Source organism: Micromys minutus (assembly GCF_963924665.1).
Source record: "Micromys minutus genome assembly, chromosome: 9".
Lineage (NCBI taxonomy): Eukaryota > Metazoa > Chordata > Mammalia > Rodentia > Muridae > Micromys > Micromys minutus.
This window is the reverse complement of record NC_137978.1, coordinates 66,659,381-66,678,368: the sequence shown is the minus strand read 5'-3', so window position 1 is coordinate 66,678,368 and position 18,988 is coordinate 66,659,381. Positions and strand designations below refer to the sequence as shown.

The window sequence follows — 18,988 nt, the reverse complement described above, 5'->3', positions numbered from 1 at the left end:
TTCTTCCGCCGGGAAGCACTCCCGCCAACGGCCTCGGCATTCATGCCGGAAGCGGAAATGGTTGGAGCCTGGGCCCCGCCCCGCGGCCATCTTGGCGGCTGGAGGCGGCGCCGCGGGACGGAACGGAAGTGCCTGTGCAGCTTCCCGGATCCGGAGCCGAGCTCTGGCGGCCGCCCTGCCCGCCATCCTCCTTCCGCAGCCGTGAGGGAGACCGCGGCTCGGCTGCACCGGAGCTGCGAGGTGCTGGGAGTGGGCTGGTAGCGCGGACTTGGCCGGGCAGCACACCACCGCCTTCCTCTGGACTGTCAAGGCCATGGGCGGGCGGGCGGGCAGGCAGGCGGGCGGGGCCGGGCAGCGCCTTTGAGACTGACGAGGGGTTGCCAGGGGCCGGCCGATCTCCGAGAGGGGTACGCGAGGGGACTGCTGAGCGCTGCCCGCCCCGGCCGCTGTTTGCCTCCCCCCCGCCCCCCGGGTCGTGGGTTTGGAAGAAGGTGGCCTGTTGTTGCCCGCACAGATCCGGGCGGCATGTGTTAGCTGTTCTCTTGCTATCCCACTACCGTATTCGGTTTCGGGGCACACGTGTAGGAATTAAGCCTGAGTGCGAAGACGTTACTGAATGGATTGGAGGGGGTGCTGGTTAAATGGACCTAGATTATATGGTGACATTAAGGCAAATCCCCAGCCCTCTAGGCTCTACCTTCAGCGTCGTGCAGATAAGGCTACATTGTCTTAGCAGGGTACCATTGCAAGAGGGCTACCTATCTTTACATTGAGAGCCCCCAGTGGTTTTTCTTTCTTGATTCTTAGTAATATATACTACCCAGGTAGTGCGGTGCACACCTTTATGTGAGGCAGAGGCTGTGAGTATCAGGCCAGCCTGGTCTACAGTGGAGGAACTTTTATCTGGGAGGAAAAAAAAAGGACTAGAGACTGTCTTGGAAATTTTTTTTTAATGTGAAATTTTAAGACTCACAATATGTGTAATTTCCTAAGTGCTCAAAAGAGCATCAGTACACCAATACTCTGTCCCTTAGATTCAGGTTGTGTTGGGGAACTGGTTGCGGTGGAGGTGGAATGTAAAGAAAGGGCTGGGGAAGATCCAAGATGACCATTCACTCCCAAAGGTGGGAGGGGCCCAGAGAGGGAAGAACTAAGAGGAACAGGGGAAGGATTGTCAGAAAGGGAACAACTCTTGAAGCATGCAGGTGCTATTCCTGATGCTGTGCAGAGAGCTTTCTCTTCTCTGCTTTATTCCTAATTTAGGATTGCAGAAACTAGCCACATGATGCGCTCCAGGACAGGACCTGGGAGAATGTTCTGCATGTGGTACTTGTCCCCCTTACAATGGTTCTTATCTTTTTTTTTTGTCACAGAACATAGAGCAGTTTCAGTAGGTATGTGATAAGCACCGTAGGTTATGAGGCCCAACCTAAAACCAGACAAGGTTCCTTGAGGAGGAGTGTGCATTCTGGTGAGAAGGAATTGAGAGATTAGAAAATGGTTGTTACAGGAAGTAGAAATAGTGATGTGACGTGGAAACGGTGGTCATTGTGGACATTGAGGGCCTCTGACCTTTAGTCTGAGTGGAGAGAAGAGAACTGCAGCTTGAACAGCTGGTGTAAGGGCTGCCTTAATCCAGGAACAAGTCTGAAACGTCGAGGGCTGGCACTTGCTCCACCACAGACTGCCAATGAGGAAGGCAGTGAGGTGCTCATCCCATTTTCCAGGTCCAAGCCCAAGGCATTCTTCAGCATCAGTCCCAGACGGTAGGATAGAAAGTGCAGTGCTGGGATTTGAAGCAGGCAGTGGGACTCCAAAGTTCACAGTCTCAGCCTCTCTGTGCTGCCTCTCAGGCTGTTATTGGCAGTGAGTTTAATCAAGATGCAAAGCAGTGTTTGATAATCAGAACTTGACTGTGTTTTTGGCAGGCTTTCTATGCATCATCTGAACCAGAGTTTTAAGCAGTTAGCTCAGCTTAGAGCGCATGCTTTAAAGGAGTAACTTTGACTTTTTCCTTTAAAATGGCCACACTGAGGATAGGCTGGTCTGGAACTCACTGTATAGACTGGGCTGACCTCAACTCACTTGTCTCTGCCTCCTAAACTGGGATTAAAGGTTTGCACCAGGCCTCATTTTCTTTTTAATATTACTCTTGTCTCAATTTAAGCAAAAGTGTTTTAGTGGTAAACACTGTAAAATAAGGGAACATTTTCATCTACTGTAAGGTAAAGAATGTGACTAATACAGCTTTCTATAAGCTGGGCTTTGGTGTAAGTGGAATGGCCATTCTAGGTAGTACATTCTAATGTGGCCTCTATTTAAATGTGTAATCCCCCAGAAAGGGAGAGCCACAACTAGGTTCTTAGTTAAATTGTGTCTATTTAGTTTATGCACACACCGGAGACCAAAGGGTGTTCTCAGTCTCTTGGGCAGCTCTGAGTGCAGTATTCAGTGGATCCAGGAAGGGGCAGCACACCCACAACTCTTACTGCAGATTTGAGACTGTGGTCTGTGGGGCTGCTGAGAAGGCTATCACATTACTTGTTTGCTATCCAAGTCACATTATGTGGCCACTGACACCTAGTTCCAAAGGACTTCCCCAGGGTTGATACAGGGTAGGCTGGAAGTGTTGGACTTGAAAAATTTTTGAGTCTAGTTTCTTATCTACTTTGGAGTATTGAGACCAAGCTCAGGCCTTGCTGCAGACTGAAGTCTGCTTGTATGTCTAGTCTTTAGAAGAGCATCATTTTGCACATGGTGAACCTGAGGCTGACTGTAGCTAGAGAGGGTGTTGAAGGCCTTTCAGCTGCTCAGTACAGGTAGATTTAAGTCATATTGAACTACAGTTTGTTTTTCTTCACCCTGTGGGTAGCAGAGGGACCTGGGACAGGTGCTACTCATATATTTGAGAGGACCAGGACCAGAAGATTTTCCCTTCCTGCTTTTCAAGTAGGACTGATGACAGAGGCCCCCATCACTTAGTAGTTTCCCCGAGTCTATACTGAAGAGCTGGATATCAAGCTGGTCTTGAGCTGCTGCCAGGCCTAGGGCTGCTGGAAGTCTGTCTTCTGTGAAATCCAGGGTAATGACGGTTTTCTTGGCTGGCTGGGTTTTACAGAGAATTCTACCTGGGATCCCAGCAGCATCTGAAATGGTCAGGGGCAGATAGGGTTGCCTTCAGTTGTCAGATAAGAAATGGGGACACAGATAGATGGGCTATCTGCTAGTCCTGTTGTTGGGGAGAGGACCTGGCCCTGGGGGAATAGATGAGGGCAGAACATGGAGAAGACTGGGTGCTTGGTGGGAACTCAAAGAAATGTTTTGGATGAAATATCAAGTCTTAAAAAGTTCTTGACAGACTGGTGGTCACTAGAGAGGAACACTTTGATGTCCTTGAATGTTTTTGTTTTCTCTCAGTTACAGAATGTCTGAAGGGGACAGTGTCGGAGACTCTGTCCATGGGAAGCCCTCCGTGGTGTACAGGTTTTTCTCACGGCTTGGACAGGTGAGTAGACTTGTAGATCATTAGAAATAATTGAGAGGGAAGCTGTGAGTCCTCACAGGTCCTCCTGGAGGATGAGTTTGCTGTTTGACAAAGAGAAGCTCACCTGCAGCTTGCTCTGGGCAGAAGTGTTTGCTTCCAGGGTTTGGCTCATTTCTTTGCCATGAACCTGTACACATGCTCCAGAGACAAGTCAGGTAGAGGTGGGTCTGCAGTGTGGAACTTGTTCCTGTATCTGTGCTGCTGCTGCTCCTCCCCCTTTAAAAATACTGGAATCCTTATATCTCAGTGGTATAGACAACAGTGGTCCTTGATCTTCCCTTTCCACCCCTTTTCCCCAACCTGCCACCTGCATTCTGGCAAACCTCAGCTCTCCTTTGCCCTCACGTGTCTGTTGGGTGTTGCTCCCTGAGATTGTGAGCCTTTCATGCTGGCCCAGGTAAATGTAGGTCCCAATGTATGGCAGTGTTTGAGGCTGTCTCACTCACTCACTGTCTGATTCAGTGAACTGATATTGTGGTTCAGTTAAAAACTTACCACTCTTTTAAAAATATCACATGGCAATCTGTTGATAATTATTGAAGTTGCTTGGTGTGTAGGTATACTTTACATAATTATGAATGTTTAAAAATACTTGAAATCAAAACATTACATTTTAGAATTAAGATGTAAAACATCTATGTGTACATGAAATGCATGTTTATAGAAAAACCAAGAGTTTTCATAGTTATGACTGTAGCTGCTTTGGTATGTGTAAATGCACGCTTTGGCTGCCACAGTCAAGCTGTGACCAGCCACTTAGCAGTGAAGGCAGGCAAGGTCAGCGTGGGGCTGCTGGGCAAGTTCAGGGTCCTGGAGTCTGAAGAGCCATGGCTCAGAGACCCCATGGGAAAGTAGGTTTTGGGTAGGATTTGACCCATGTGTGTTACAGCATGGGTTACAGTATGTATGTGACTGTGTTACAGTATGGGTTACAGTATGTGGGTCATAGTATTGTGTCACAGTTACAGCATGGACTACAGTATATGTGTCATAGTTTGTATGTCACAATATGTGTGTGTCACAGTGTGTGTTAGAGTATGCATGTTCAGTATGGGTTATAGTATGTGTGTTACAGCATGTTAAGGTGTGGACTTGTTCCTCTGTAGCCTGTGTCTTCCCTTTGGGTGAAGTCGATCTTCCCTATAATGATGTTTCTGGTTAATGCTGTAGCACATAGTCTTTTATGCCTGATTATTTTATTTTTTTAATAACCTCTTTGCTGTTTTAAGTATCTCTTTAAAATTGAAGCCCAGCTATTTCTGAAAGTGCACTTTGTAGTAAGTACTTGGGTGTTGTGGGCTGATGTATGTCTTTTACTCTGCCTTACAGATTTATCAGTCCTGGCTGGACAAGTCTACCCCTTACACAGCCGTCCGGTGGGTCGTGACCCTGGGCCTGAGTTTTGTCTACATGATTAGAGTTTACCTGTTACAAGTAAGTGTGTGGTCTTAGCTGTCTTCACATTGTCTAAATGTGCTGTTGGCTGGGATGTTGATTGTATGTATCTTAGAGGACTGTAATACTTACTTACAGGTTAGTACCAAATGTAAGAGAAGTTTTAGTGTGACTACCTGTTTTAAAGAGGATTGGTAACAGTTTGTCCTGACTTTATTATGTCCCTTACCTAGAGTTCCCGGTGTGCCCAGGCTAGTCTTCTGAATAACAGACCCTGTGGTATCTCTCAGACCTTGTGTGTCTGGGGGCACAAGCTGACCTCCTCATTCTTGAATGGAGTCACAGACTGAAGGTGCACCAGTGCCTTTTGCACTCTCCTGGGTCTAAGTGACTTTTGTGTGGCTAAAGAGGGGAATGAGGACAAAACGTTTAAGAGGGTACAAGACAGGTGACTTAAGGCAGTTCTGCAGGTCCCTAGACTGTCTGTGGGTGCTTTGGACAGGTGGTTTCTACTCAGGCTTTTGTTTGGAGCTTGTTGCTCCCTAATTAGACACTTGGTTTCCAAGAATTCCTTGCACACCTGGGTTGGAGGCTTTTCAGTGTCTGTTAGTCCAGAGGAAGGCAGCTTAAAGATTCGCTAGTACATTTTCTCCTCTGCATCCATGAAAGGTATTCCTTAATTTAAAGTTCGTATCATCCATCCATCCATCCATCCATCCATCCATCCATCCAGTTTTAGGACATTAAGACATGAGACAACACATTGATTTACTGGATTTATTGATGCATTCACTACTGTGAAATTCTTAAGTAAATGTAGACACTTGTCCTTGATTGTTTTCACTTACAAATTTATTCTTAGGAGTAGACTCAGTGCTGGCTTAGCATGATGGTGGTAGGCTACTTTTTAACCTCTGTGCTAGGACTTGATCAGTACTGCATGTCTGGAATTAGTGTTGAGTTCATTGAAACTTGGTCGATTCACTATAGTGGAAAGACTGGACTGGCAGCCTTGGGGTGGGGGTGGAGCAGAGCACACAGTTGGTTGTACTCTCCTGAATCAGACCTGGCATTCCTCAAGGCTTGGCTTTGCAACATGATAGCATATGTGCATAAAATTGACTTTTTTTTTTTCATAAAATTGACTTTTATATCTAGTTTCTAATAATCTGACTTGAAAAGTTTTTAGGCAGAAAGGTTTTCTTTATAGGAAAAAACACAGGCCTTTAAAGGAGTATAAGTCTGGAAATGAACTGGGTAAACTTGATCCTTTAATGTGTTAACGTAAGGACTGCAGGGATTCCCAGTTCATTGTCTTCTCTGGAAAGCTGGGTTTGAAAACTTCAGATTTTGCCAGGGGTGAGATGGGATGAGAAGAGGTAGGGTATGGTTGTGGCGTGTGCCTTTAATCTCAGCACTGTGAAGGCAGAGATGGAGGCAGGTAGATCTCTGAGTTCAAGGCTAAGTGAGTTCCAGGACTGTCAGGGCTACACAGAGAGATCCTGTCTCAAAAACAAAACAAAGAAGAAAAAAAAAAAGACAGAAAACTCTTTTCTTTTTTATTTTCCTGGTTCTGGGTCTAGATCTCTCATGTGACGTTACTATTCAAGTGAAGTGTTTCTAATGCTGCGAGCTCTACAGAGGACTGTTAGCCGTCATGTGTGCAGTAATGGTTGAGTTGTAGACTTCGGGGGAGCATGTTTGCTCACAGCAAGTTTTGAGGCCAGGAATACACTTGAATGTTACTCAGACATCCATCCCACATTAGCCCTATGGGCAGGGCAGTGTTTCTGCTGAGGAGAGCTTTCTTTTATGCTGCAGACAGTCCTGGTCGGGACAATGGCTGACTGTCATGCACATTTGACTAGACCCTTAAAGATGTTTGTTGTCTGGGCCCTAGGTAAGTTGAGGTAAATGGTTACTGTGGAACAGTCATAGCCTATCACCTCACCTTGAAGAAACCCTGTTTATGGTGCAACAGAGCTTCATGGGTATGGACTCAGTGAACTGGTTCCAGCTGGCTGGGCTGCTATTGGTGATGCCTTTCCTTCTTTTTCAGGGTTGGTACATTGTGACCTACGCCTTGGGAATTTACCACCTGAACCTTTTCATAGCGTTCCTTTCTCCCAAAGTGGACCCTTCCTTGATGGAAGACTCAGGTACAGCAGGGCCGGTGGGGTGCTCTGTGACTGCCTCTGCAGTGGAAAGGGTCCTTTATCTTCACTTTGAGCATCCAGAGTCACATGAAAGAGTGAGCAGGACGCAGGGCCCAACTCTGCTTCCTGCTTCAGAACTCTCTGTTAGGTGCACTCATGTGACCAGAAAAATACAGGAGTGGTAAATAGCAGAGACACAGCTCAGACCCGGACCCTGGTTGCCAGGGTTGGAGTAGGTTGAAATGTTGGGTGTGCCCTGGTTTCTGAGTTGAAGTGTTCTTGGGTGTGGGCTTTTGTTGTTGTTGTTGACACAGGGTTTCTCTGTGTAGCTGGAACTCTCTCTGGAAACTAGGCTCACTTCAGACTCAGAGATCCTCCTGTCTTGGGTCTCTACTGCCATGTAGGTTCCAGGGATTAAACTCAGATCGTCTGGCTTGGCAGCAGGTGTCTTGATCTACTGAGGCATTTCCTTGGCACTTTATATTTTATTGTGATAATGGATTTCTGTGTATTCCATACTGGCCATAAACTTACCCTGCTTCTGCCTCTCAGTGCTGGGTGTATAGCATGTACCACTGTGTGGCCTACATTCTCCATTACCTGATTTAGGTGAGCATTAGTCTGTCCTTATTTACATAACTGTATAACAACAAGTGAAAAAATCTGTGAAATTGACATTTTTTATTATTACTTTATGTACATAAGGGTTTTGACTGCACCTGTGTCTTAATGAAGGTATTGGATCCCCTGGAACAGGTACTACAGACAGTTGTGAGCTGCTGTCTAGGTGCTGGGAGAATAGCAAGTGCTCTTAACTGCTGAGCCATCTCCCCAGCACCGACATTTTTTGTTAATGCCTTTCAAAAGTGCATAAGTCTTTTTTTTTTTTTTTTTTTAAATCTCAGGCCTAGAGAGATGGCTTAGTGGGTAAGAGCACTGATCTTTCTGAGGTCCTGGGTTCAATTCCCAGCAACCAAATGGTAGCTCACAACCATCTGTAATGAGATCTGATGCTCTCTTCTGACCGAAGGTGTACATACAGTTAGAGCACTCACATACACTTTTAAACAATCTTTTAAAAAAAGGGAAAAAAGGTCTCACTTGAGTTTTCTAAAGCGACAAATTACTTTGTAAGTTATACTCTATCAGTTGACTGTGGACCCCATACTTTAGTTGGATGAAATCTGTTGCCATGTGTGAGGCATACTAGTTCAGAAGCATTGAGGGAAGGCTTGTAAGAGGGGCAGAAATCCAAAGGTAAGAGGCAGATGTTTCATCTCTAGCTGATGTTCTACCTTTCAGATGATGGTCCTTCGTTACCAACCAAACAAAACGAGGAGTTTCGCCCCTTCATTCGAAGGCTTCCAGAATTCAAATTTTGGTGAGTTAGTTTTTTTCCTATCAAACAGTAAACTATATAAATCTATATATGTCTTACTTTTGCAAACGTAATTGTCCACATGTGGGGAATGTGGTGCTATTTTGGTACACATGCACTAGGTAATGGTCATGTAATGGTCAGGTCAAGTGCTTGGCATGTCCACCACAGACATTGACTGCTTTTCTGTTTGAGCAGTAGACATCCTGCTTGAGATATTCTGAAGGAAGTGCAGCATTATTTGCCCACTGCTCGCCCTCTTGTCTACACAGTAGAAGTCCTTTCTCCCTACCAGTCCTGTTGTTATGTCTTTAAGGCTTTTGTGGAAGATGCAGACCAGTTTGTGTCCTAGTTACTGGTTTCTTAACAAAATGGGAATTTTGTTGTGCTTTGTTTGCTTGTGGTGTGCATTAATGTAAAAGGTCACAGCTGGGCTGGACAGGCATGGGGGTGTGACACAGGGCTTTCCAAGGGAGACCACCACTTCATAGTGCTCTGCTTGGGTTGGCACAGTAGTCTAGAGTTAATAGGCTGGCTCTAGGATGAAGGGCTCTAACAGCTGTTTCCTAGGCCCTGTGTGTCCTTTGGGCACTGCTTTGGTTCACGGCCACCCTGCACCTCATAGAGCAGACATCCTGGAAGTGTAGAGACTGGGGAGAGTGGTGAGGACACAGGTAGACGTAGTGCAGTGTAGCTCCTCCGAGGACCTTCTGCCAAAAGGTCAAAGCTGTGTCCTCCTGGCCTGTCTTTTGGACCAAATGTCCCCTGGAGCCCAAAGGAGCCAGAGTCTATTGGCTCAATAAATTGAATGAGCAAACTGGGTTCTGTGAGTGTTTTAACTCGGCAGCTCTGGTGCTGTTTGTGGGACACGAATTGTTAAGTGTGTATATGATCTTCAAGAGGAAGCAGAAGGTGGGTAGAAGCCCTTAAGAACCCTGGACTTTGTTCTGTAGGAAAGAAGAATGTGTGCGGGTTTCAGTAGCACAGCACCTACTCAGGCTTCAGTCAGCTCAGGGCCTAGGCTGCTGCTCAAGATGGCAGTTCTAGGGAGCAAACATGAGGTGCACTTGGCTTTAGCTGGGGGTGTTTTATACTTTGTGGAAGCTTAAGAAGAATTCGTTTTCAAAAGACTTAGAGGACTTGGTTGTGGTTCAGTGTAGAACCCAGACTGACTTCACACTGCACTACTCTGATGTAGCATCTCTAGTGGCTGTAAAGGCCAGAGGGGTTTGACAGTTGCCTGGTGCAGCTCACAGACCACACTGACTTCTCCCTTTGCTTTAAGGCATGCAGCTACAAAAGGCATTCTTGTGGCTATGATATGTACCTTCTTCGAGGCTTTTAACGTTCCGGTGTTCTGGCCGATCCTGGTGATGTACTTCATCATGCTTTTCTGTATCACAATGAAGAGGCAAATAAAGGTAAAGATAACAGTGCTGCTGCGCAAGGTGACAGTGACCAGCCCACGGCTGCAGAATCCTTGGAAAAGGCTTGCATTTAGTGTTGGCATTGCCTTCTGTGTGTGATGACCGACATGTACTCGGCTTCTGGCCGAGAGTCCCAGACTACAAACCTTCTGTGAGAACAGAGCCTTCCTTGAAGGTTGCTGGAAGCTGAGTAGGAAAGCCCTGGGTAGGGCTAGGCTGGCTTAGGCCTACAGTGCCTCAGTGGCTCCTTTAAGCTAATAAATAGCTTGAGGCCCTGTGGTAGCCCTGCTAGGGCACATCATCACATTGGTGGTGTAGCTGTACTCTGCCCAGCTCTTTGTTCACAGAGGCTCATGAAATGCTTTCCAAATGTTGGGATTTCAGACAGGCCTCTGGTGGGTTAGAATGTATGAACCACACTGTTGGCTTCTTGATTTCAATTGCACTAGACTGAAACAATTGAGGGGTACCTTTGGCTATTCAGGCCTAGGGAAAAGGGTAAAGCAGGAAAATGTTTTGAAGTAACTCAAGTTTGTTTGTGTGTTTGTTTTCCCAGCACATGATTAAATACCGGTACATACCATTCACACACGGGAAGAGGAGATACAAAGGGAAGGAGGACGTGGGCAAGACATTTGCTAGTTAGAAGCTGGACTGTCACACGGACTCAAGAACGGTTTTGAGCCATTGTAACAATGCCTTTTTCTTCACATAAAGTAGTTGATTATGAGGAAGTTGAATTTTCTTTTTAAGAGGAGCCTCAATGATTTGTATCTGAAATATCAGGTTCTTGAAGAAACTGGCATTTAAACCAAATTGCATTGATTTCTTTTTCAGTGATGTTCATGTGTTTGAAATGGACAGATTTAGCGAACCATAGGCTTGGGAGGCCAGGCGGGTGGCAGCCCACGAGAGAGCGGAAGGGAGGATGGGAGTGTAGCCCCAGAGAGCTGCCTTCCTGACCCCGCTGAGGCCACTCCTTTGTGCCAGAGGGACAAGCCAGCCTGCTTCCTGCTGTGGAAAAGAATGTGCCGTTGAGGGTGATTTCACAGAGCCGTGGGGTTCCCATGCCAGTGTCTGAATCTCATCTCACTAGAGATGCTTCTCCAATCGGCCTCTATCATAATGACTCAAAACTCTGTTCTTAACTACCATGATTGCTTTTGAGGGCCTGGAATTATAAATATATATTATATTTTAATTGTTTGAGACTATTTTGGCACTTCCTTTGATACATAACATATTTTGCTTTTGATGAATTTAAACTTGTTCTCATGCAGCAACCTCTTTAAGGAAGCAGAAGGCCAGAGCACACCAAGTCTGGGGTTTATCGCATGGCCTTGTACTTTCTATGGGGAAAACAGAACCTACCACGTGTCAAACTTTTTGATGTGATAAAAATAATACTCTTTAAACATTTACTAAGTGACTTTTAAATCCCAACTTTACTTAAAAAAGTGTCCCTTGCTTGTGTCTCCATCTACACCACAAGCCACTCCTGAAGCACAGCTTTGCAAGGGAACCACTGTCAGCACCAGGACAGCAGACACCACAGCTACAGGAGGGCAGAGGCTGTCAAGTATGAGCAGGTTCTTTAATTCCAGGCTGTGACCTATTCAGAACCCCACTCAGAGGTCTCTGTTTCTCATCCATCCTGTGGTGTTAGATACTGAGTAAGTCACAAGCCTGGATTTCCCTTGTGGACACTGGTGTTCCTTTTAGATGTCACATTTTGTACACCTAACCTGTCCTTTTCTAATGTTCTAAGTAAGTTTGTTTTCTAATCATGTGAGCACTTGGGGCTCAAACCCTGGATGTTTTTGTTTACATTTCCCACAGTTTTATTTCTGACTAGACTCCAGTGTGCTAGAAAGAAAGTTGTGTCTGCCTGGCCAGAGCAGTATGAAGTCCCAGTTGGGGTTACTCCAGATTTTCTGTAGCTGTGTTCCTAGTTCCCACAGACTGTCTTCCCATAGGCTCCCTGAAGCTACCTTTTGTCAGTCCTGGTCCCCTGCCCCACCTAGAGGAATGTGTCCTGCTCTCGGTAAGGGGACCTTCACAAGGAGCATGGTAACATCAAACATGGTGGCTGGGCTTCAAGCCCTACTCACTGCTTGTAGACCAAAGGTTCTACCAAGTTGTTTTCACACTGTTTTATCAAGTATAGATCTAGATCTCTTATGTGCTTGAGACCAAAGGTGTGTGTCACCACCACCCAGCTAGAGCTAGTTCTTAGTGTACCTTCTCTATGGAATTAGTCTCTTAAAGATATGTCAGGGTGTCCCTGACTTAATTTTAAAAGCTTGGAAATGTCAAATGGAGGCAAGAAACAAGCTAGGGACAAGACAGGAGGGAGCTGGATTTGGCAGTGACATTGGGTAGGCAGGTCACTTGTTTATCTGGCCTTTAAGTAGACATGGCTCATTTAACTTCCTCTGAGAACAGCTATCTGAGGATGCATGGAAATTGGTTTATAGGAGAAAACTCACTTAAACCTACTCTGCTGGGTCTGCGAGATGTTCAACAAGTAGAGTTGCTCGCTTGCTGCCCAACCCAACTGGAATTTGATCCCTGAAATACTGGATACAAGAACTGATTCCTGCAAGCTGTTCTCTGATCTCTGTACATATGCAGTGGCGTGTGTGACTTACACAGTTGTAAAAGTTGGCAACTCAGGGACATGAAGACCTTCGTGCTCTATTTTTTTAAGGTTTATTTATTATTATAGTGTTCTGCCTACATGTCAGAAAGGGCATCAGAATCCAGTAAATAGTTGTAAGCCACTATGTGGTTGCTGGGAATTGAACTCAGGGCAAGAACATTTAGTACTCTTAGCCTCTGAACCATCTGTCCAGCCCAGATTTTGACTTTCAAGAGTTGGAACATGGGTGAGGCATGTAGTGGGTGTCTTAGGAGGGGCTCTGACTGCCATGCTTCCTTCACTTCCAGCCTAAACTGAGTCCTGCCTCTCACAGCCCAATGGTGGCCTCTTCTTTATAGACCTGAGGAAAACACCTTCAACTTCTGAAGCAGTTCTCAGCTGTGTGGCTTGGGAAGGGAGGGGGAGCCCACTATCTCCAGAGACTAAAGAAGCCATAAATTACGTGCAAACTCCCATCCCCATATTGAGTTTTCCCCACTTGTGCCTGCCCCCTTCATTTCAGGTCACTATAGTAGCTTATGCGACAAAAGATCAGTGTGGAGGTTTTATGTTTCTGTGCAGCCACAGTTCTGAAGAGAGACTTCCATGGGCTTCCTTCCAACCACTTCTTGGAACTGTCAGCGGTAGTGCCTCAGGTAGACCAGCTTCTGGGGTGGAAACTTCTCCCGGCATAGGGGACACTCTGTCTGCGGGGTAGTGTGTGCATGTCACTCTGGCTGTGTGCTGCAGTTGGCCCTGATCCCCAGTGCACTTCCTGCTCTGCGTCCATGTGCAGCTGAGGGATAGTGCTGACTCAGCACAGCTGTGCCCACCCACCCTCAATACTTACCAATCTCGGATCTCTAGGACCTCTCCTGGGCTTTACCCTTTGCTAGCCTCTGCCATACCTTCCCAGCAACCCCCACCAGTAAGAGGCCAGGTTGTGTATGCTACTCTACCCCACCCTTTATAGAACCTGCACTAGCTCTAACTCTAGGAAATCCTAGTGCTTCACCTCAAGAGAATCAACCTTTCTCTGCCATCTACGAGAAAGCAGGGCACACGGGGCACACTCCACAGACTGCTGACTTAGCAGTGAAAGTGCTTGTGTTTTCTGAACTACCAACCAGGACACCCAGCCTCTTAACAGCAGGGCACAGCCACACAGAGTTCACTCTCGCTTGCAGCCTAGGCTCTGGCCAGGGCAGTGAAAGTAGCTCACTGGCAAGACATGCCAGGGCCCAGCTGCGTCCGTGAAGCAGGATGGTCTGATATGTGCACCCAGTGTGCCATCCACCTGCCCTCAGGCCTTGAGACAGGGAGGCTGGGATCTTCAAACTCAAGTGTGGTTCATATCTCACAAAGCTTTGAACAAGATGCCCACCTCCCCACTCCCAACTTAGGTTTGGGTGGTCGGGGCAGCTTAACTTCCCTGGGTCACAGGCCCGGGAGCATGTATACCTTGGTGTTGCACCACTCGGTGATACACTCCCAGCAGAAGAGATGGCCACAAGGTGTGGCCGTGGAGTGTCTTCGTTCTTCCAAGCATAGGGTGCAGAGTGGGGTTCTGCACACTGCTCTGTCCTCAAGGGAGCTCCTATAGGGGTAAGTACACAGGTGAATACACCTTTCACAAAATCGGGGCATGTCAAAGTTCCTCAAGCCCCCTGCAAACCTTCGGTGGGACAGATTGCGGTGCAGCCTCCACTCCTTCCTGGCTCGCTGCTTCTGCCTGAAGCTATACAACTGTAGCCCCATGGACAGTGCCAGATGCAACAGGGAGATAAGCCCCAGCAGTCGGTAGCTAGTGCGAGCCCTCAGGTCCTCTGCAGGCAGGCGGCGAGTGCGGAGCTGTGAAGACAGGTGATCTTGGCCATCCGGATCCCTTAGGACCTGGCCTCTTGTCTGCTGGAGGTTTTATGTTCGGCCAGGCCTTATCCCAAGAACAAGAACGAACAGGGTGGTAGTTTAAGTAGTAATGGAGAACCCTAGTTATAGGGTGACGTTTAGGTATTAGCAGCATAGATTAAAAACTGAGCCAGGAGACTAGATGGACTAGGAAAATGAGTGAGGATTCTAGAGCTGTTTGGTGACTACTTGATTGGAAGGGAAGAAGCCCAAGGAAGGGTAGGGTGGAGAACGGCAAGGGAACCTGTGCTTTCCGGCTCTCAAAGAAGCCTCTTCTGTAGCTAGTGGTGTGACTCCCAAGTACATCACAACACAACTATGTTGTCTCCACTTCCTGACTTCCCACTGGCAGGGAATCACCAGGTTACATCAAGCCTTGGGCTGAAACAGGAAAACAGCAGGCCCTACAGCAAATCCAGTGCCCAGTGTTCAGCAGCCATTAGGGAGGCAGGCACATCTGCTAAACTAAATGACCGCTTGGGCTGGTTTTGCTTTATCTGGCAGTACTGACTGAAGTTAAGGCCTGAGACCAGACTATGATTCTGTCGATAATAAGGGTGTGTGGGAGGGGCAGGCTGGCTGGAGGGAGAGGTGGCAGGTATAGAGGTGATACCAAGGCGAGGTCTTTGGTGTGACAGGATACAAGGGCACTGTAGGAAGCTAGGGTTGAGGAGGAAGGGGACTGCCAGAGGCAACAACAAGGTCAGTACAGATTTAAGTGGCCAGCACTGTGGTGAGGTGATGTGCTCACTGTAAGACCAAACCCTAAGATCTTGTCTTTCTGTTAGGGCTGCCAGCAGCCTAGAACTCTGGCCTAGAACCTGCACTGAGGCCCTCTGGAACTAGTTCTCCCCAGACAGTGGGATGGAGACAGCCACAGGCCCTAAGTTCACTCAGTCAGGTGCCCGAGTCTGCTGTCCATCTTTAGTTTGTGGAAACTGGACTTCCCTGAGCCTCTTAGGAAAATACAACCGAACAAACCCTGCTCTTGCAACTTGGAAGCAGAACACTTGTCTGTGATGTGTCACATGGGTCCCACAATGCGCTGCTCAGAGGATCACAGCCTGCACACCATTCCCCTTGGCACTGTACTTACATAAGTGATTCCTGCTAGTCTCTTGGCCAGGTGGTAGAAGATACCATGAATATAGAACCAAGCCACATGGAGCCGATGGAGGTAGGCGAAGCCCTGTCTCAGGATAAAGACTGCCCGCTGGAGGGCCCTCCTCTGTTGTTCCGTCAGGGTGGCTGCGTAGTGACGCACCCAGCGCCGTGCCCCTGACCGAACGCGTCCTCCAGGTAGCAGACTGCCCTGTGAAGCCCGGGTACCATCACCATCAGTTTGCAGTTCCTGCTCCAGAGGCAGCAGTGCCTTGTCTAGCAGGTAGGGCAAGACAGCATGTAGTGCAACCAGCACCCCACGGCGGAGCCGGGAGGGCACACGCTGCTGGGATGGGTCCACTTGGATGATCCCAACGTACTCCTCTCCAAGTGTCTGGTAGCCTGAGGATTAATGCACAGTGATGAAGGTCCAGGGACAGGCTTCTAGACCATTGTGTCCCCCCAGCCTCACCGGTCACCCTGAGATCTAGCCAAGGCCAGCACAAGTCCTTGTTAAACCCACTGTGGCCTTGCTGTGACGGATGTCACACAGACTGCCACTCTGGAATAGGGCTTTTTTTCCCCTGTTGGTTCCTGTTCCCCTTCGTTCTTTACTGTTCCCCAGTCCTTCCTCTGCCAAACTCCCATCCTTTGTCCAAGTGAAGGGATCTAATCTTGTGGCTTTCTACCTTCCAGATGATGGCCCTTCTGTATCTGGCTCAGTCCTAAGTGTCAGGCATACATATAGCTGCTTACCTGACACTGTCACGTGGAGTCAGATAAAAAGCCCTCAAGCCTACCCCCGGCTTGAAGCTAGCTTCTTGTAGTTCACCCCATAGAAGACCTGTGGTGTACCTTGTGCTCTTTCCACGAGTCTCACCATGACCCTGCTCGTAGGCCACAACAACCACTGTCTCCCATGTTAGCCTCTTGCTTTGCATCTTGCAATACCTCACACCCCATAAAAAGGAAAGGCCCATTCTGCTGAGAGGCCTCTTCAGAATTTGGGGCAGTACCCAGTTTAACCATTGTCTTCCTTCCCTGAGACTAATGGAGGTGATTTCCAGGAGCTGCTCAATTTGCCTGGCAGCCTTCCCCATCCCCTTCAGACCTGGGTGGGTTGTGGGCCCTTCAGTGCCAAGGACCTGCCAAGCATGGTTACCTGCAATTGTGGTGAGGCCAAAGTAGGCTATGTCTGAAAGCAACTCGATCTCTTTCCTCCATTCCAGCCATTTCTTTGCACCTGAGAGGAGAAAAGCATTAGCTCTGAGAGGTGAAGTGGCTCGCTTAAGATCACTCCCCCAACTCCCAGGGGGCAGGTAAAGTCCACATCAAGTCCCTTCTGGGGCGACCCTCATCACCTCTGCTGCCCTAGTTGACCTGAATGACTCCGAGTCGAAGACCACCTCCTAAGAACCCCTCAACTATAACTGTTGAGCCATGGGGCCCCAGGAAAGTCTAGGTAGTGCTAGGAACATAAGCCAGAGGCGACCTGTTTAGTATCAAATCTCGGCTCTCTGAAATCCTAAATTCCAGCCTGTGAGATCCACGTGTCTGTCTATGGGAGTAATATGTTAGGTCCAACCTGTAGGAGCGTTGGAGGAGTAAATGGGCAAATGCTTGAGAAACACTTTAAAAGCCGGCACCGCCAGGCAGAGACCTGCAATGTGTTCAGCAGTGTGTACGTCTGCTTTGATCCCCGCTTTCCTAACGAGCTTTAGAGCTGCCGCCGGTCTGTGTGCCCAGAACGCTCACCCGCTAGGCTGTGCAGCGCTCCACCCGCCGCACTCCGTAGGCCTCCCAGGTAGTACTCGTCCTTTTGCGCTGCCCGGATCACTTCAGGGGGACCCGCCTGCGCCATGGCCTGAACCGGTGAGCTCGCACCGCGCCTGCGCGCCTCGTGGGCGGGGCCTGTGACGCTCGACGTGCCTCTGTCGTGGGGCGCAGGCTGTGAACTCCACGCGGGCGAGGGCGGAGCCTAGGCGTAGCGTCCGTGGAGGCGGGGATTGGGGCAGGGCCACGCCGGAGGGGGCGGGGTTACGCGGGAAGGGGTGTGGTCTGTGCTTGGAGGGTAGAGCCGCACAGTGAAGTGGCAGATACTGACCGGGACGTACGTGGTGGGTACCTACCTAGTGGGTAGGACCCCGAGAGAACTCAGCCTCGCAGATGTGTTTTTGGCCTGATTTGGGTTCGGTTTTCTGGCAGGAGCTACATGCTCTTGGACTGCAGGAGTGGATCTTTTGAGATAGCCACGTGATCTCAATGGACTACTGAAGCCCCCAATTCCCTTTTGGAGTTTCTCCCACTGCCCATGCCTTGGTTTCCTCAGCTTGGGCTGGGCAACCCCAGATAGTGCCTTTGACCACTGCCAGGAGGCAGTCACGGCTCATGCAGAGACACAAGCTTCTGGCCAAATCAAATATGACAGTTTGAAATGCAGATTCTTTGAAGGCCCAAGGCTGCTTGTGTCCCTACAAGACTTTTTTCTTCAAACTCAGAAGCTCACTTCTAGCATAACCATGGGGTACAGCCTGCTCTAAGTGTCCCCTCGACTGCAATTTTGGATTCTCTCCTCTCAGTCACGGAGAACAAGACCAGAAAAATTAGTCAAGCATCTGTTGTTCCCAGAGATACAGCCTAAGTATCTCTCTCTATGGGCTTAAATCCTAGGCACCTCTTCTTAACTATTGACCGGTGCCTTGACTCTCTCAAGTTCCTCCTTTGTGGGCTGTGGCTATTTAAGACATTCCTCTGAGTCTTCCTAAGGGGCAAGACCCAGGATGGCCAGCAGGAGGAGCCATCAGCCCATCTTTTCTACTAGCGTGGGCATCTAGTGATTATTAACGCAAAGAGATCCTGGGAAACAAGAGGACTTTCAGTGAGGAAAGTGGAAGGGCAAGATGAATCGTGACATCATTGTAGATCAGTTCTCTGGGTTCCCGGATGACCATATGGCTTCGAGTTCCCCCTTTGCTTTGGTGTTTCGGGGTTCCAGAACTCTGAGGTGGTGGTAGAGAGAGAGCTCTTGCTTGCAGAAGGGGCATATGTCCCTTGCCACCTCCCTTTGCCTGAAGCACAAGGGTCCTGAGCCTTGTGACTTTCTCCTTGTAAACTCTTCTCTCTGCTTCAGGAATGGGGGGGGGGGGGGCAGAAAGGCCAGGCTCCTGAGGGTTTCAGGGAAGGCACCAGAGGTGTGTCAGAGCTGTTGGCAGTTCTAATCCTGGCCTTGACTCTCCCATATCCACCTCCCTGTCTGTGAGACACCTATATTTCCCTCTCGTCAGTTGTAGTGAAGATCCCTGGGGACGCTGAACTGGAGCGACTGCCTCCCTTGGGGTCCTCATTAGCACTGTGAGGAACAAGGTTTGGCCTGCACTTCCTTCATGTGGTGGGCCTCAGGTTTCTGGTCTGTAGACCAGAAATAATAATGGTAACCAG

General features: G+C 48.4%; 2 protein-coding genes across 2 annotated transcripts; one reads left to right on the top strand and one right to left on the bottom strand.

Annotated features, from left to right (window-relative positions):
* Positions 1–99: 99 nt before the first annotated feature.
* On the top strand, positions 100–11,106 carry RER1 (retention in endoplasmic reticulum sorting receptor 1). Its single transcript, XM_080921642.1, has 7 exons — positions 100–240; positions 3,418–3,505; positions 4,874–4,978; positions 6,999–7,098; positions 8,398–8,476; positions 9,759–9,894; positions 10,457–11,106. The coding sequence occupies exons 2-7, from the start codon at positions 3,425–3,427 to the stop codon at positions 10,544–10,546; spliced, it is 591 nt and encodes a 196-aa protein (XP_080777768.1). The 5' UTR covers positions 100–240; positions 3,418–3,424; the 3' UTR covers positions 10,547–11,106.
* A 324-nt stretch (positions 11,107–11,430) lies between these two features.
* Positions 11,431–17,427, bottom strand: PEX10 (peroxisomal biogenesis factor 10). The gene is made up of 6 exons (XM_080921615.1): positions 17,306–17,427; positions 16,713–16,793; positions 15,546–15,952; positions 14,217–14,392; positions 14,003–14,138; positions 11,431–13,248 (listed from the first exon to the last, which is right to left on the bottom strand). Exons 1-6 carry the CDS (start codon positions 17,409–17,411, stop codon positions 13,180–13,182), a joined length of 975 nt encoding a protein of 324 aa, XP_080777741.1. The 5' UTR covers positions 17,412–17,427; the 3' UTR covers positions 11,431–13,179.
* Between the last annotated feature and the right edge of the window lie 1,561 nt (positions 17,428–18,988).

Coding starts and splice junctions, on each gene's coding strand:
- PEX10 (XM_080921615.1), bottom strand. CDS start 17,411: ATGGCGCAGGCGGGTCCCCCTGAAGTGATCCGGGCAGCGCAAAAGGAC. Junction 15,953..16,712: donor TGGCCTCACCACAATTGCAG/GTAACCATGCTT, acceptor ATTAATCCTCAG/GCTACCAGACACTTGGAGAG. Junction 13,249..14,002: donor CCGAGTGGTGCAACACCAAG/GTATACATGCTC, acceptor ACTACCCCGCAG/ACAGAGTGTCCCCTATGCCG.
- RER1 (XM_080921642.1), top strand. CDS start 3,425: ATGTCTGAAGGGGACAGTGTCGGAGACTCTGTCCATGGGAAGCCCTCC. Junction 4,979..6,998: donor TTAGAGTTTACCTGTTACAA/GTAAGTGTGTGG, acceptor CTTCTTTTTCAG/GGTTGGTACATTGTGACCTA. Junction 9,895..10,456: donor CAATGAAGAGGCAAATAAAG/GTAAAGATAACA, acceptor TTGTTTTCCCAG/CACATGATTAAATACCGGTA.